Source organism: Gossypium hirsutum, chromosome A01, assembly GCF_007990345.1.
Source record: "Gossypium hirsutum isolate 1008001.06 chromosome A01, Gossypium_hirsutum_v2.1, whole genome shotgun sequence".
NCBI classification, from domain to species: Eukaryota; Viridiplantae; Streptophyta; class Magnoliopsida; order Malvales; family Malvaceae; genus Gossypium; species Gossypium hirsutum.
The window spans coordinates 27,760,093-27,779,089 of NC_053424.1; the positions used below are offsets into that span (position 1 = coordinate 27,760,093).

At 35.9% G+C, this 18,997-nt stretch overlaps 2 protein-coding genes across 2 annotated transcripts; both read left to right on the forward strand.

Annotated features, from left to right (window-relative positions):
• Window positions 1–3,299: 3,299 nt before the first annotated feature.
• On the forward strand, window positions 3,300–4,085 carry LOC107917406 (uncharacterized). Its single transcript, XM_016846760.1, has one exon. It carries the CDS (start codon window positions 3,300–3,302, stop codon window positions 4,083–4,085), a length of 786 nt encoding a protein of 261 aa, XP_016702249.1.
• A 520-nt stretch (window positions 4,086–4,605) lies between these two features.
• On the forward strand, window positions 4,606–6,592 carry LOC107917407 (uncharacterized mitochondrial protein AtMg00860-like). Its single transcript, XM_016846762.1, has 2 exons — window positions 4,606–4,961; window positions 6,505–6,592. Exons 1-2 carry the CDS (start codon window positions 4,606–4,608, stop codon window positions 6,590–6,592), a joined length of 444 nt encoding a protein of 147 aa, XP_016702251.1.
• Window positions 6,593–18,997: the final 12,405 nt, after the last annotated feature.

Below are 18,997 nucleotides of genomic sequence, written 5' to 3' on the forward strand. Positions count from 1 at the left end.
TTTATATATATATTCGATAAGGATAATACTAATCATTCGGTTTATTGGATATTATGAAGTGATATTCAAAAATCTCGAATCCGTACCTCCATTTTTAGAAGTGTGCGATTGTACATCGATTACGTAAGTATTTTACCAAATTGCAAATCGAGGATTATTCATTAAAATAACTTGTCATACTATGGTATGAATTGTTTATATGTAAGGATTCAAGATTTGATCTCTTCCTTTAGAAATTGGAATCTAAGACGTTAATGGATTTGTGAAATCAAGTGTCGGGATTTTCCTTGATAAAATATATGATATTGTTTTTATTCGAGATCAATATATATATGAAAGGATTAAATAGTTATTTAATAAAATTTCTGAAAATCAAAATTAGACGAATACGCTAAGTATTCATATGGATTGATAAAATCTGATAAAAAGGAAGATGCCAAGTAAGTAATTCCAAAACTTTAGATTTGTGATTTTTGTATGTGATTATGTGATTTTTCTGATAAACATGATATTGTATGTTTTCCTAATACTCATGATATGTGATATATGGCGATATTGATTATACATGTATTATAAACATGGCATTGATTTATTGATATTTTGTTTCGCATGTTGAGCATGATATTATTCTAATTATGATTCGCATGTTAAGCATGTCATTATTCTGATTCTGATTTGCATGTTAAACATGTCACTGTGATAAACCATAATAAGATCTGATTCGCATGTAAAGCATGTGTACTGAAATTCTGTTCTATATGCCATATCAAATGCAAGGACTTGAGATAATATTGTATAGAGGAAGATTTTGGCAATTTAGTAATCTACAATTTTTGGTGGTTTCACTACAATATTCTATATCTAGTAGTATATTTACATTATCTGGTGGCTCAACCACAATATTCAGTTTCTGGTAGCTCGACTACAATATTTAGTGGCTTGTCCACATTATTGGTGTATTATTGCATGAACGTGTTCTGAGAAACTCATTATGTTGTGTAGCGGAGATAGACTGGAACTATTTTCTGAAAAATCTGCATTGTTTCTGCAAAAGCATTGCATTGACATCGTCATTATACATTCTGATAAATGTGATTCTGTGGTTGTATATTTATGTATATATGTGATTTGTTAAATTGATGATGTTTTGTATTAATTTCTGTTGATATGATTTGTAACCACACTGGGTTTTGAAAAAGTTTACCCTTTTAAGTTTCTATCTTTTCAGATAATAATCGAGGTTAGGATAGGCTCAACTTATGGAGGTGCACTCAGAAATTTTAAGAAAAACTATTATATTTTGGTACTTGATATTTTGGAATTTGTTTTCATTTCTATGGACTGTCGCTTGGGACTTTCTTTTGGATTCTAGTTGTTGGATTGTTTCGCATGATTTGAATTTTTAAACTATCACCTAATACAAATTGTGAATTGATAAGTAAAACTGGATTTTTCATAATAATGCCAACTGTATTTTCAAACTCAATACTTCATTTTCGAAACTTAACACTACCTATATATTAAACTGAGATTTTACAAGATATATTAAACATATGTTTTCAAAATGACAAATGTGTTATGTTATTTTTTCGTTGTGACATTTACTTGAAATATGATATTTTCTATAAACCATCAATACTAAGATAAACGATTTCGACAATACTTGGCTTTTCTTAAAGAAAATCAAAATGACATTTTAAAATGATGAAAATTATGAAAGAGAAAATAGTTAAGAGATTTTCTACGCCAACAACATGGCCAATTTGATCCTAGAGATTTGGCCGTAACGTTTAGGTCGGGTTTATGGGGTTACATTTAGTGGTATTAGAGTTCGGGTTATTTTTGAAAATGTATGCATATTTGTGAAAAAAAAGGTATTTTGGGAAAAATACATGCCATAGTTAAAACTCACTTTCGAACTAAAGTTTTGCTTTGTTCTGAAAATCCGAGACAGTGAAACTGGCCCAAGATAAGTACTTCTGTCTTACTAAAATTTTAAATTGTGAAACTTTAATTTGTGAAAATATAGATTACTATAGATTGTGAACTCTAGATTCTGAAAACTATAGATTCTAAAACTATAGTGACAACTTTTAAAATTGAAAACATTCTAAAATAATAATGAAAGCTAGTTTCTAATTGTCAGATAAAACTTCATAAAACTTAGGAATCTGGTAATAAAGATGAGTACTCAAGGCGTTCATACTTGGGTATGAGAGTTCGTGGAGAGCAGGGTTTAGGAACCTAGATTGATTCATTTGCATCGCAAATGCGCACACTTGAACCTGTGACTAAACTTGAGTTCAGTGGATGACCAGGTTGAAAACTAGTCCACTGTTGAGGAGGATCATTAGGAGCCTACTGACGATGCTATGTCGCAGGCCATGCTTAGGGTTCTTTAGCATGTAGTTGGAACCTATAGTGGATCTAGAAATTGTGGGGCTATCGTAGAGAGGCTTCGATCTAACAGAGTCAAATTGTTTATGGGCATTGCTGTGACGAACCCCACCGTAGCAGAATACTAGTTAGAGGTTACAGAAAGAATTCTGAATGACATGGAATGCACCCCATAACAGAAATTGAATGGTACAATATCGCTGCTGATAGATGAGGCTTACTATTGGCGACAACATAAGCTGTTATGAGGGGTACCCAGGTTGAGAGATTGACCTGGTATATTTTCTAGATGTTTTCTAGAACAATTAAGTTGGAAAGCATTATGTTGAGGCCCGTAAACTGGGGTTTATTGAGCTTAAACAGGGGTACAGATCTATGGCTGAATATGAGGCCGAATTTTTGCAGCTGAGTCACTATGCTTAGGGGATGGTTGCGACTGAGCAAGATAGGTGTGCCAAATTTAAAAGCCGACTCAAATATGAATTGATGGTGCTAGTGGCCTCTCACCAAGAAAGGGTTTCTAAAATGTTAGTGGAGAAAACCAAGATAGTGGAGAAAGTGAAGTGTTTGGAACATGAAAAGAGGGACAAAGTTAGAGTCCTTACAAAAAGAGATGTTGCTCCTACTGATCCAGGCTCCACTACTTAATAAGCTAGCCAGAGACGATCGACCTAGGCAGAATGTTGCTACTGTTACTGATGGTGGAAGAGCCCAATATTGTGCTAGTTGTGGCAAGAGGCATCCTGGTGAATACTGAAGGAGCTTGGGTATATGCCGTAGATGTGGATCCTTGGGTCATAAAATTAAGGATTGTCCACTCCGGAATGAACAGAAACAAGCAATCAAAATTGAGCTCAGGGCCAAAGAGTTGGACAGCAGCGTAAGGGAGGTCAAGGTCTGATATGGGTGGTAATATTGAACAGAGGCAAAGAGCTCAGGGTCAAGGTGCTGACCGAGCTGATACTAGACAGCTTACTCTAGTCTATATAGCTAGATGCAGAAAGAACTGTGATGCAGCTGACATTAGAGCATGTACCTTTACTATTAATTTTGTACAGTATTTCGCTCTGATTCATATTGGTTCAACCCATTCATATGTTTCATGCTTAATGGCTGATAAATTGGGAATCGAAGTAGAGGAGACTGTTAGTAATGTGATTGTAATTAGTCCCTTAGGGCAATTTGTTTATGTGCATAAAATCTATAAACGATGCCCGTTAGAGATACAAGGAGAAGTATTTCTGACAGACTTGATAGGATTACCTTTTGGTGAATTCGATCTTATTTTGGGAATGGATTGGTTGGTTGAACACCAAGTCAGTTTGGGTTGCGCTACAAAGTGGGTTACTTTGAAAACTGCCATTCAAAAAAAGATAATAATGGTTGGAAAGCGTAGAGATTACTTATCTAACATGATCTCCACTCTAGTGGCCAAAAAGTTGGTGTGTAAAAGATGCAAACCATATTTGGCTTATATTCACGATACGAGTGTTAGTGAATCATCTGTTGAGGAAATTAGTACAGTTAATGATTATCTCGATGTCTTTCCAGAGGAGTTTCTTAGATTACCTTTAGAGCATGAGGTTGAATTTAACATTGATTTATTGTTGGGAATAGCTCCAGTGTCTATCAACTCGTATTGTATGGCACTTAAAAAGCTAGTAAAACTTAAGGCGCAGTTACAATAACTTTTGGATCATGGATTCATTAGACCTAGTGTGTCACCATTGGGGACTCATATTCTATTTGTAAAGAAAAAGATGGATTCATGAGACTCTGTATTGATTATTGACAACTGAACAAGTTGACCATAAAGAACCGATACCCTTTTTCGACGATTAATGTTTTATTCTATCAGTTCAAGGGTGCAAAGGTGTTTTATAAGATCGACCTAAGGTCTGGATACTATCAGTTGAAAGTGAAAGAGACGAATGTTCCTAAGATCGGATTGAAGACTTGGTATGGTCACTACGAGTTCCTTGTGATGCCCTTTGGTCTTACGAACTCTCTGGTAGCCTTTATAGACCTAATGAATTGGGTTTTTCAACCCTATCTTGATAAATTTATGGTAGTCTTCATCGACGACATCTTGATTTACTCTAAATCTGAAAAGAACATGATGAGCATTTAAAAGACGTCTTACAAATCCTCCGAGAGAAATAACTATATGCGAAATTGAGTAAGTGTGAGTTCTAACTCCACTAAGTGATGTTTCTGGGACATTTAGTATCAACTGAGGGTATCGATATCGATCCAAAGAAAATTGAGGCTATCTTGAACTGCAAGCAACGTAATAATGTTAGTGAAATCCAAAGTTTCTTAGGACTAGCTGGCTACTATAGGAGGTTTGTGGAAGACTTTTACTTGATTGAAGCTCCAATGACCAAGCTATTAAGGACAATTGCACCTCTCAAGTGTACTAAGGAGCAACAAGAGAGTTTTGAAAAGCTTGAATCTGTGTTAACTCAAGCGCCTGTTCTAATTCAGCTAGAGTTTAGGAAGAATTATATGGTATTAAGTGATGTGTCTTATACCAAATCTTGGTTATGTTTTGATGCAAGACGGTAAGGTTGTGGCCTACGCCTCAAGATAGCTTAAGCTTCATGAGCATAATTTATCCAACTCATTATCTCAAACTTGTAACTTTTGTTTTTTCCCTAGATTTAGAGGCACTATCTTTATAGTGAGAAATGTATTATCTACACAGATCATAAGAGCCTTAAGTACCTTCTCACCCAAAAAGAGTTAAACTTGAGGTAGATGAGATGGATTAGGTTGCTTAAGGATTATTGAATACCATTTGGAAAAGATGAAATTTATTGTTGATGCACTTAGTAAGAAATCAATGGGTGATTTTGGAGTGATGTTTGTGAAGTTGAGATTGATTGATGATAAAGGTTTACTTGCAGAGTTGTAAATAAAACTTACCCTAGTGGATAAGATTCTATCGAAGTAATTTGTTGATGCATCTCTCGCACCTTGATTCAGACAGGTTGAGAAAGGTAAGAATATTGACTTTGGCCTTAATTTTGTTCTAGTTCTGTGCTTTCATAGGGGATATCGTGTGCCCGATGATTGAAAGTTGAGTGACTCTTTACTTTGGAAAGTGAATAGTAGCCCTTACACTATGCATCCTAAAGGAAATAAGATGTACCAAGACTTGAGAGAACTGTATTGGTGGCTAGGGCTAAAACGTGATGTAACTGAGTATGTGAGTAAGTGCCAGACCCGCCAGCAAGTCAAGGTTGAGCATTAGTTCCCCTCTAGTTTGTTACAGTGTATTCATATTCCTTAGTTAAAGTGGGAACGTGTGACAATGGATTTCATCAGTGGGAAGGATTCAGCCTGGGTTATAGTAGATCGACTGACTAAGTCAGCACACTTTCTACCTGTTCGTACTGATTGTTCATTACATAAGTTGGGAAGGTTGTACATTTCAAGGATTGTGACACTTCATAGTGTACCGTTTTCTGTCATTTTCGATCGGGATCCTCGATTTACATATCAGTTTTGGTAAAAGTTGTACAAGGCTTTGGGAACTCGATTGAACTTTAGTACAACTTTTTATCCACAATCTAATGAGCAATGTAAGCGAGTTATATTGATTCTGGAAGACATGTTAAGGGGTTGTGTTATTAATTTTAGTGGTAGTTGGGAGCAACACTTGCCCATAGCCGAGTTCGTGTACAAAAATAGTTTTTAGTCGAGCATTCAAATGTCTCCTTATGAAGCACTGTATGGTTGAAAATGTCGTACACCTTTGTGTTCGACTGAGCTAGGGGAAAATAAACTATTAGGTTCAAATTTGGTGCAAGAAACTGAGAATATGGTGAAATTGATTTAAGATTGATTGAGAGAAGGATTTGATCGACAGAAATCTTATGCCGACTTGAGACGGAGGGCTATTGAGTTTAGTGTTGAGGACCAAATTTTCCTTAAGGTTCCATAGTGAAAGAAAGTACTAAGGTTTGGACGTAAAGGTAAGCAGAGCTCGAGATTTATTGGACCTTGTATAGTTTTTAAAAGGATTAGACTAGTGGCTTACTAGTCAGAGTTACCTTCAAAACTGGACCCTATCTATGACGTGTTTCATGTTTCTATATTCAGGAGATATTGTTTGGATCCATCTCCCATGATTCCGATCAATGAGATCAAGGTCAAACCTGATTTCTTACATGAGGAAGAACCAATTTAGATTTTGGACTATGACGTTAAGACATTGAGGTAAAAGAAAATTCCTCTAGTAAAAGTCATATGGTAGAATCATGGTGTTAATGAAGTTACTTGGGAATTCGAGGAATCGATGAGTCACCTCTACCCTTACTTGTTTGGACTAGGTAAATTTTGAGGATGAATTTTATTTTAAGGGGGTAGAGTTGTCACGCCCTATATTTTATTTATTTTATTGCATTAGTTTATGACACAAGAAATTAAATGACCTTATGGTTAAGTGAGTGAATTATTTCCAAAAAGTCTCATATTCAAGGCCACACACTCCTAAATTTTTTTATTTAATTTTTGACAATTCTAAATGGGTCAAACCCCATTTAGCCGTCCACCTCACTTTCCTTTTGGGCAATGATTCATTTCTTTTTATTTCTAGTCAACTTACATTACATAGCCCCCTTTTCACTTCTACGATCCATTTTTGGTGATTTTTTCCCCCTATTGCCTTTTTCCCTCATTTACCATACCTTGGCTGGCCATGCACCTAGACAGACTTTTATTTTTCTATTCTTTTCTCTCATTTTCTCCCTTTAGCCACCTCTCCTCCTTGCTCCTCCATTTTATTTTATTTTATTTTGTTTCACTACCCCTTTTCCTCATTTCTCATCCATTCCACCACTTCTAAAGGTCGCCAAACCAGCAGCTCACCACCATTGCTTTTGACCACACCTAAATTCTCTGATTCTTCTTCTTTTCTCCTCCTCATCACATAACCAATTTCTCTAATCCATAAATTCTGATATTTTGTTCATAAAAATAAGTATATCACATCCTATTTCTAATTTTTTTATGTTATTTTCAGTCTAGTTGAGAATCCTCGTCTCTAATCAACTTTTTGTGGTATGTTGTTGAGGCCCTATTCCTTCATATTATGTAAGTTTGGATGATCATTTGTCTACGATATTCTTTCTTTTATTTATATATATTCGATAAGGACAATACTAACCATTCAGTTTATTGGATATTATGAAGTGTTGTTCAAAGATCCTTGATCTGAACCCCCACTTTTGGAAGTGTGCGATTGTACAATTGATCACGTAAGTATTTCAAAAAATTGTAAATTGAGGGTTTTTCATTAAAATAACTTATTCTAATAAGGTATGAATTTTTTATAAATAATGATTCAAGATTTGGTCAATTCCTTTAGAAGTTGGAAATGGAGATGTCATCAGATTTACGAAATCAGGTGTGGGGATTTCCCTTAATAAAATATATGATATTATTTTTATTAGAGATAAATATATATATGAAAGGATTACATAATTGTTTAATAAAATTTATGAAAAACGGATATGGGCGAATACACTAAGTATTCATATGGATTGATAAAATCCAATAAAAAGGAGGATTCCAAGTAAATGATTCCTAAACTTCAGATCTGTGATGTTTGTATGTGATTATGTGATTTTTTTAATAAACTTGACATTGTATGTTTTCCTAATACTAATGATATGTGATATATGGAAATATTGATTATGCATGTATTATAAACATGACATTGATTTATTGACATTCTGATTCGCATGTTGAGCATGCCATTATTCTGATTATGATTCGCAGGTTGAGCATGCCATTATTCTGATTATGATTCGCATGTTAAGCATGCCATTATTCTAATTCTAATTCTGATTTGCATGTTAAACATGTCACTGTGATAAACTGTAATAAGATCTGATTCATATGTAAAGCATGCCTATTGAAATTCTGTTTTGTATGTCATATCACATGTATGAGGTTGGGATAATATTGTACGGAGGAAGATTCTGACAGTTTAGTAATTTGTAATTTCTAATGGCTTGACCCCAATATTCTGTATCTGATAGTATATCTGCATTATTTGGTGGCTTGACCACAATTCTCCATTTCTGGCAGCTCGACTACAATATCTAATGGCTTGTCCACATTATTGGTGTGTTATTGGATAGACGAGTTCTGGGGAACTAATTATGGTGGTTAGTAAAGATGGGTAGGAACTGTTTTCTAAAAAATCTACACTATTTCTAAAAAAGCATTGCATGGACATCGTCATTATGCATTATGATAAATGTGATTCTGTGTCACCCTATTAAGTTTTTAGCTTTTTAGATGATAATCAAGGTTAGGACCGGCTCAATTTATGGAGGTGTACTCAGAAATTTTTAGAAAAACTATTATATTTTGGTACTTGATATTTTGGGATTTGTTTTTATTTTTGTAGACAATTGCTTGAGACTTTCTTTTAGATTTTGTTTTTGGATTGTTTCGTATGATTTGAATTTTTAAAATATCACCTAAAACAAATTATGAAATTGATAAGTAAAATTGGATTTTTCAGAATAATGCCAAACTCAACTCAACGATCATATTTTCGAACTCAATACTTTGTTTTCGAAACTAAACACTACCTAATCATTAAACTGAGATTTTACAAGATATATTAAACATATGTTTTCAAAATGATGAATGTGTTTATGTTATTTTTTTGTTGCGACATTTACTTGAAATATGGTGTTTTCTATAAACCATCAATACTTGAATTTTTTTTCTAAAGTTAAACAATTTCGACAATACTTGGCTTTTCTTAAAGCAAAACAAAATGACGTTTTAAAATGATGACAATTATTAAAGAAAAAAATAGTTAAAAGATTTTCTACGCCAACAATATGGCCAATGTGATCTTCGAGATTCGGCCATAATGTCTAAGTCGGGTTTAAGGGGTTGCGAAGTTGTTGAGAAGAATGTTCCGTTTAAATGGACGAATGATCAACAAGCTAGCTTTGAAAAGCTAAAGGCTGTGTTAACTCAAACTCCCATATTAATTCAACCCGAGTCGAGAAAAGAGTATGTGGTATATAGCGATGCATCCTATACTAACCTTAGATGTGTGTTGATGTAAGGTGAAAAACTAGTTGCCTATGCGTCAAGGCAATTGAAATAACATGATTGCAACTATCCAACTCATGACTTGGAGTTGGTAGTAGTGGTAATTGCACTAAAAATTTGGAGGCACTACTTGTATGGTGAGAAGTGTTATATCTATACTGATCATAAGAGTCTAAAGTGTCGCATCATCCAGAAAAAGTTGAACATAAGGCAACGAAGGTGGATAAAACTGTTAAAAGATTATAATTGTATAATTGAATACCACCCCAGAAAAGTCAATGCAGTGGCAGATGCTCTAAGTAGAAAATAGATAATGATCTAAGAGCAATATTTGCTAGGTTAAGTCTAATGGATGATGGATGCTTACTAGATGAACTACAAGTGAAAACTACATTGACTAATGAGATCAAGGATAAACAACCATTAGATGTGTCTCTTGTTGCAATGGATTAAGCAAGTGGAAGATGGAAAAACTAAGGATTATGGGTTTAATGATAAGGGTATTTTGTGTTTTAGTGGAAGGTATTGTGTGTCAAACGATAAGGATTTATGTAACACCCCTTACCCAAGTCCAAGGTCGGGACCAGGCACGAGGCATTACCTAACTTAAATGCATGCATACAATCATTTCCGAGTTATAAAAACTAGATCAAATTTAAAACTTTTCAATAACTATCTAAAAGACCTTGATATGTGCCTACGAGGCCCAAAACATGCTTTGAAAATGGTACGGGGACAGTCCGAACATTTTTAGAAACTTTGAAAAAAATACCACTTGAAACAGGGGCATACACCCGTGTGGTCAGTTCGACATGGTTGTGCTGAAGGTCTGTGTGACTCACACAGCCTAAGAAAAATAGGGACACACCCGTGTCCCTTACCCATATGGAATTAATTTCTAGTTCGAACCTATAGGGCTTTTCACACGGTCGGACACACGCTCGTGTCTATAGGTCGTGTCCCTCATACGTCCATGACCCACCCATGCCACAGCCGTGTATAAAAACCTTGGCATTCTGTTTCTGACGTCAGCAAACAATTAGGGGCACACGGGCAAGGCAATGCTCGTGGCCAGGGGCCGTGTTCTCCACACGGCCGTGTCTCTTCCCGTGTTTTTACTACCATGCATACTGAGTTGCAAATTCAAGGTGCAAGGGACACACGGTCGAACAACACGCCCATGGGGTGGACTGTGTGTCGCACACGGTCTAGACACACGGTCGTGTGTCTACCCATATAGATAAAAATAAGGCTATATACCAAGCCTTTTTGCCACCCTTACTCATACCAACCTACAAAGTAACCCATACCACTAATCCACAGAGTAATACAAAGCCAATTCAACCCCAACAAGATATCTAGAAACAACTCCATTACACTTTAACAATCTAACAAGTACTTGTTTATTCATGCAATTTGCCCATCCATGAAACATCATCAATTACATATCATAGATAGATGTTAGCCATTATTTATGGCCTTATACAAAATAAAGGGGTTTCACCCCAAGCCAACCCATTTGGCCAAATCATAAAGACACAAAACTCAAAAGACAAAGTCCTATACATGCCATAATCAAAATAAAAGAACTAACTATACCAAGTGCTTCAAATGATAGTGTGAACGAGGCCTCTGACGGTATCCGATCCATGGGTTAATTTGGCAGCATTACAAGGAAATGGAAAGGAAAATGGGTAAGCAAAATCGCATGTAAATAATGAAATAGCTACAAGTTACCATAAGGGATCATACTCCTAACATAACTCAATTTGCACACGAAAGTGAGGGTTCATAAATATTAATTGTTCATATTCATCTCTCACCAAACATACAAAATTGATTGAATTCACATTTCATACTTCATGTAAAAAACACAGATGGTCATAAGCATAACTTACTCAATTTCCTTCCTTACTAAACATATAACGTAAATGAAGCTCGTATTTCGAAATTCTCATTTAGGTACCTGTACCACTCACCACATAGTCATAAGTTCTCTCATTTCGATATAAATCATAAATATTCTATTGGACCATTTGGAATACTACAAGATATTCATTAGCCCTAAACATGGGATAAGATGCCGAAGCCATGTCCAAAACATGGTCTTACACTGGCTAGCACATCAAAGTCGATGCCATGTCTTAGATAGGTCTTACACTGACTTTCATATATCGATGCCGATGCCGTGTCCCAGTAGGTCTTACACTAGCTCTCATCTATCGGTGTCGATGCCATGTCCCAAACAGGTCTTACACTGACACGCAACAAGCTGACGCCATGTCTCAGACAGGTCTTACACTAGCTTGTATATCTCGAGGCCGATACATGTCCCAGACATGTCTTACACTAGCTCTCATCTTTATGCCGATGCATGTCCCAGACATGTCTTACACTAGCTCTCATCTTTATGCCTATGCATATCCCAGACATGTCTTACACTAGCTCTCGTCTTTATGCCGATGCATGTGCCAGACATGTCTTACTCTAGCATACATATCACCCAATGTCATGACATGAATATCCAAATCTATTCCTAATGTTCAACCTTAAGTCTACATTATACAAATTCTTATTCACAACGCAAATCAACAATTCATACCATACTAATCGTACAATTCATCATAATATTGAATTAGCATTATTTACGTACAACTTACCTTGGCTTAAAAAAAGTGAACAACTAATAGGCCTAATCCACAAGCTTGGCCTTTTCCCGGTCCAAGTTCGGTTTTCATATTTCTTGATCTAAAATAATAAAAATTCACTCATTTAATCACTAAATAAATTTAGACAATTAAAAATTCACATTTTTGGCAAAATGACCTTTTGCCCCTATACTTTCACAAAATAACCATTTTACCCTTAGGCTTGAAAATCGATATTTATCAAATTTCTTCATGTCTTAAGCCTAGCCAAACCCTTTTTACTCTTATAGCAACCCAAAATTTCCATTATTTCACAAAACTACCATCTATTTTACAAACTTTACAAAATGGTCCTATTAGGATTTTCATGAGAAGTCCTTTCACAAAAGTTGTTCATTTAACAACCAATGTTCATTTTATTCCATAAAAACTCAGAAAACATCATAAATTCTTTCATCGAAAATCCCTAGACAATCAACCATTTTGCAAAATAGTCTCATCAATAGATAGCTCATGCTACAAGGGTTTCAAATATACCAAAATCATCAAAAATAACCATGTAAATCACTTACTTGAGAGAGGTATAAGTGGCTGAAAGTTTCAAGCTTCCAAAAACCCCATTCTTGCTGAAATTTTCGGTGGAGGAGAAAGGAAAAATGAAAAAGATGATGGCTAGTCACTAGGGTAATATTTTATTACACATTAAGTCACATACCCCTTGACCATTTGATTTTCTTGTCCTCTATGGCCGGCCATCAGCTTCTAAAGGGCCTAATTGCACTTTAAAGACCCCAAATTTTGGTTCTCTAGCTATTTAACACCTTTGGCTAGTAAAACAAAACTTTTTCCCTTTATGCGATTTAGTCATTTTTCGCAATTAGGCTCACAAACTCTAAAATTAATACACAAAATTTTTCAGACACTCACATAATCATACTATGACACAAAAAATAAAAAAAAAATAATTTCTCGGTCTCAAATTTGTGGTCCAAAAATCACTATTTTGACTATGCCCAAAATCGGGCCGTTACAATTTAAAATAGTCTATACTTTGGGAAGCGGATGCTAACCCTTATGCCATGCATCCTAGAGAAAATAAAATGTATTGGGATTTAAGGGAATTGTACTAGTGGCCTGGACCAAAACGTGAGGTAACAGAATTTGTAGCTAAGTGCCTAACGTTTTAGCAAGTGAAAGCTGAACACCAATTCCCTTTCAGCTTACTACAACTGATTCAAACATCTTAGTGGAAATGATAGCGAATAACAATGGACTTTTTTAGTGGGTTACCCTTAATACCCACAACGAAAGGTTCAATTTGGGTAATAGTAGATCGATTAATAAGTCAACTCATTTCTTTCTTTTTCGTACGAATTAGTCTTTACAAAAGCTAGCTAAGTTATATATTTCAAAAATTGTAAGGTTGCATAGGGTACTCGTATCAACTATTTCAGACTAAGATCCCTGTTTCACATCTCCATTTTGGAAGAAATTACATGAGGCACTGGATACTCACTTGGATTTTAGCCACTGCTTTCCATCCGTAAACTAATAGATTGTCCAAACAAGTTATTTAGATTTGAGAAGATATGTTAAGGAATAGCATTATTGAATTATGAGGTGGTTGGAAGGAACATTTGCCTCTAGCTGAATTTTCCTATAATAATATCTTTCAATCCAGTATACAAATGGCACATTATGAAGATTTGTATGAACGTAAGTGTCAAACAACACAGTGTTGGATTAAACTGAGTGAAAGAAAAATTTTGGGTTTTGAAATGGTACAATAGTTTGAGGGGAAAATTAGATTAATCTAGGATAGGGTGAAAGTGACTTCGGATAGGTAGAAGTTGTATGTGAAACTAAGGAGAAAGGACATTGAGTATAGTTTCAAAGACCAAATCTTCTTGAAATTGTCTCCATGGCAGAAAATGTTGAGATTTGGACGAAGAGGCAAGTTAAACCTTAAGTTTATCAGACCTTATAAAATCCTTAAGAGAGTCAGTCTAGTGGCATACCAATTACAATTACCTCCTAAATTCGACCACATCCATGACGTCTTCCATGTCTCGATGTTGAAACGATGTCGATCTGATTTTTCCCATATTGTACCAATTGAAGAGATTGGGGTGAGACTAGATTTTTCATTTAAGGAAGAACTCGTAAAATTGTCTCACTCAAAAATATATGGGGTTAATTGTAATTGATAGAGAATAATTGAATTAGGCTTAATTGTTTAGACCTAAGCTTTCCCCATTATGGTCTTAGGTTCGAACTACCTACCACCCATTTCCTTTCCTTTTATTTTCAACAACCAAGGGTAAAAGCTATATTTAAAATATATACGATTACGAATAAAAACTAAACAAGAAATAGGATTTAGGCCTAATAGTTAAAATGCTAAGCTTTCCTTACCAGTGACCCAAGTTCGAGCCGCTCTCCTCTCTTCCATTCTGTAACACCCTTAACCTGAATTCGTCACCAAAATAGGGTTATGGAGCATTACCGAAGTTTACAAGACAAACAGACAGAAAATACGAACATTTCATATCATATGGCATTTATGTCTAAAATAAATCAAATTCATACTTATTATCCCTAATACGAGCCCTCGAGGCCCAAAATACACCTTAGAAACAAATCAGGACCAAATTGAAAACTTGGAAAATTTTTCAAAAACATTTAAATTTTTTCAAAGCTGTAGGGGTCACACGACCATGTGACTCACACGGCTAAGAGACTCACCCGTGTCTTATACCGTGTAGGCATTCGAAATAGGGACACACAGCCATGTCCAAGTCCATGTTTGTGCCCGTGTTACTCACTGACTTGGGCCACACGACCAAGCCACACGCCCGTGTGCAAGACCGGATTATCGAACCCAAAGGAACTAAAAGTACTAGTATCAACTTTCTTTTTATTATCTAGCCTAAAAAAAAGGGTTTTTTTCATCTAACTAATTACTTAAACTAAGAAATCATAGAAAAGAAATTTGGGGAAAATACTTTTTGGAAAACTCGATTGATTAAGACAATACCTAAGGAAAAATCCACCTAGACTTCACTTGTTATTTGACTCTAAATCAGACGATTTATTCATTCAACTTGTTTCATATAAATCCCTAAGTTATATTATTATCACTGTCGAGACTAACAACGTCTAACCCTAGATTGAATAATTGAAATCTCTTTCTAATTAATGCCCTAACGTTGCATTAACTTGATCTATGAATCCTCTTATTAGGTTTCACCCTAATCCGGTAAAATCTTGTTACCCTATCTCTAGGCGGGCAATCAACTCCGCTTAATTATGAAAAATTTACTCTTAGACAGGGTCTATTCCTCCTCTGAATAAGAGCTTAACGTGAATCAAAGTCCTGGAATATCAAAACAAAAATTAAGAACACATAATTAAGAACAAGTCAAATATTTATCATACAATTCAAATAATAATAAGATCTGTCTTAGGTTTCATTCCCCTTAGGTATTTGGGGGTTTTAGTTCATACTAATGAAAGAACACATCTCAAAAGAATCAAAATAACAAAACATGAGAAAACCCAAAACTCCTGAGGGAATTTGATGGGAGATCTTCAGTCTCAATGGTGAATCTGGCCTCTGAGATGGATCGATCGGCTTTCCTTGAGCAATTCCTTGCTTCCTCTTGTGCCTCCCCCCTCTTCTCCTCTTCTAGGGTGTATTTATAGGCTTTGGAATGCCTAAGAGCCCTCAAAAGTGGCATTTTCTGAATAGGACTCTGCTTGGGCTCGACAAGGACATGCCCGTGTGCAATTACTTCAGGCCGTGGTTAAGCCTGTTAAATAGGCACGGGTGTGTGGTCTACCTATGTGAGGAAGTCCAGGCCGTATTGATTTCGTACGTTGGCCCATTTTCTCCGTTTTTGGCCCGTTTCTCGTTCATTTCACTCTCCTATGCTCACCTAAGTATAAAACATGAAATTAAGGCATTAAAAGTATCGAATTCATCAAATCTAAGGAAAAATCATCGATAAAATGTGTTAAGCATGGGGTAAAAATATGTATAAATTACGGTTTATCAAATACCTCCACACTTAAGCATTTGCTTGTCCTCAAGCAAAATACTCAACTCATAATCAAAATAAATTCTTTTCAACTTATAATTTTTATCGATAATATCTTAAAATAATCCATAGGTAATCATACATTGAAAATTCAACTGAAAGAACATCAAAGTTTCAAACATTCCATGTTGAGCATTTTATCATGAAAACATAGGTGTCTTCCCTCATCTAAGTAATTTCCTTTGATTCAAAATATCACAGAGTTTCACATCCTCACTAAAGATTCACTCAAATCACTCGAGGTGTTTAAGGACAATAAATGAAGCACTCAACAGTCAATAATGAAAAGTCATTACCATAGGCTTGCATGAAAATCAAATCTCCGCCACTATAAATTGAGATGAAACATCGATAAAAAAGTCTTTAGAGGGTTGTAACGTGGCTTTGGTTAGAGGGTGTGGTCACAAACTGAAAGAAAGGGTTAGAATCGAGATTGAATTGAAAATTTGCCTAACTAGAAAAATGACTAGTCATCAATTGCGTACAACAGAGCTTTTTCTCAGAAAATGGAATTTAACTTCTTTAGCTCAGAAGATCACTTCTACTAATATATATACATGTATACATATATTTAAGAACAAGTCAAATTAAAAAATAGAATAAAACATAGCTAAGCAACTATTCCAACTCAAATCTCGACAAAAATAGGGATCAAATTAATTTAGGGGATCTCAAAAATAATGAGTTATGGGTTAATATTGAGGGTAAATTAATGAATGAGTTGTTAGGCTCAAGGGGGTTCACTAAGGGTTAATTGTAAAGGTAGGCTTTTATGGTGTGAGTGGGTTAAACCTAAGTGCCTTTATCATTTTTGACATATCAAATCAAATGGTGTGGTCTTGTCATGCATAATCAAGCAAGTTCTAGAATAACAATTCAATACTGACGCACTCATAATGAAAGTGAGCATGAAAGAAATAATAGATGCTCTAAAGGCTCAAGATTTCATAAAAATTATGACTTTTTGATGTTTAAACTTGTGAATTCCAACTCAATATAATACCTAAACTTAGGGAAACAACCTAAAAGTTTTTAATTCTTCAAAAATCAACTTATCATGCTTGATTCTCTAATGTCTTAAAGTTTAAACAATCAATGTATAAATGCCTATGTTTTAATTCAAGACATATCAATAAAAATCATAAATTAATTAAAATTCATTCTAATAGTGATATGAGTAATTCACGTGAGAATAAGACAATATTCATGGGTTTCTAATGGTGATATAAAAGACCCCCCACACTTAAGATGTACATTGCCCTCAATGTACAAAGATAGATATTTGAAAAAGACAGATATATATATAATCGTAAGATAGGGAGAAAAGTGAAACTTCCTGAATGATGAATGAATTCCTCGAACTAGAGTTTTGGAGAGTAATCAGCGTGAGAGTGGAGGAGGATACTCCGGTGGTGGTAGAGGTTCATTAGTCCATAAGTCCTGCACCAAAAGAATATTATATCTGGTGGTAGCTATGGTCGTGGTCGAGCACGACATGGTAGTCGTGGAGAACCTTTCCCAGTAGAGTTTTTAGTTCCTATGTGATGATGAGCTTAGGAGCTCTTTAAAACTGTGATAGAATTAGGAACTTTTTAGAGAATATATAAGGAAGAATAATTACTCGATATGAAATAACCGAAATTCAAAATTGTTAAATAAAAATTATAAAACCTAATAAAAATACGCTTAAAGAAAAATAAAAAGTAGTCTTAAAGTAGAATAAAAGTGAAAACATAAAATAATAAATAAAATTTTTTAAACATCTTCATCTCTAGATGGTTCATGAGGTGGGGGTGGCGATGAGATGTAGAAGTGCTGATAAATCTGGTGTAGTGTAGCATCAATGTGATCGAAGCGTTGAAAACACTGCTGCTCAAATCGAGTTAGGCACTCAGAGATGTCAGCGTATGAAGCTGCCACATGAACTAGACGAGAATGAGGTGGTGGCTGAGCCGGTGGGTCCTCATGACATGGAGGGACATCATCAGTAATGTCCTCGGGATCTCCCTCCTCAGCTGATTGAGCAAGGCGATACTGAGGAGGGTGGGTTCCTTAGCGCTTCTAGATCATTCTCGTACTAAGCATGCTCGAGATGCCTTGTGGGGACATCTGGCCAATAAGAGTAAGGGAGGATGATTGGGCTGCTATGTTGAGGAGCCCGAAGTGCCGTGCCAGTCGAGTCACGTAGGGGCCAATGGAGATGACCCCCTCCGTGCAATAAAGTAGGCAAGGTCGTGTACATGCCCATTCACCATGCTCCATAGAAAGTAGGCATCGTGAGTGTTGATGACGCTGGTACTCTCTCGACGTCCTATCAAAGTGTATGCCAAGATGGCGTGTAGGTGCCTCAATGAGGGAGAGAGAGCTGATGCCTTGGAGCGGCTCGAGTCGTAGGTGGCTGAACCGGGGACCAAAGCGTACCAGCACTTCGAGGAAGAGTAGTGGATGTGGCGACAGAGAGTGTCAAGGTCGTTCTCATCCATGAACTCCTCTGTGCACAGGTCCAAAGCTATACCTAACTCGGGCACACTCAACTGGCGGACTAAACCGCCAAGACGGAACTGGACTGTTCCAGGATCATCAAAGTTGGTCATGACGTCTTGAACATGGTTCAAGTATGAGCTCAAGGTATGTCGGCTCGATGATTGCAAAGAAGAGGTCCCATGGATCGGTTGTCAAGAGTGCTTGTACATCATCAGCCAACTGGACTTGTTCAAACGCTATCCAGTCAATGTAGTGGCCCACACCTAAAGGTCGGGCCCG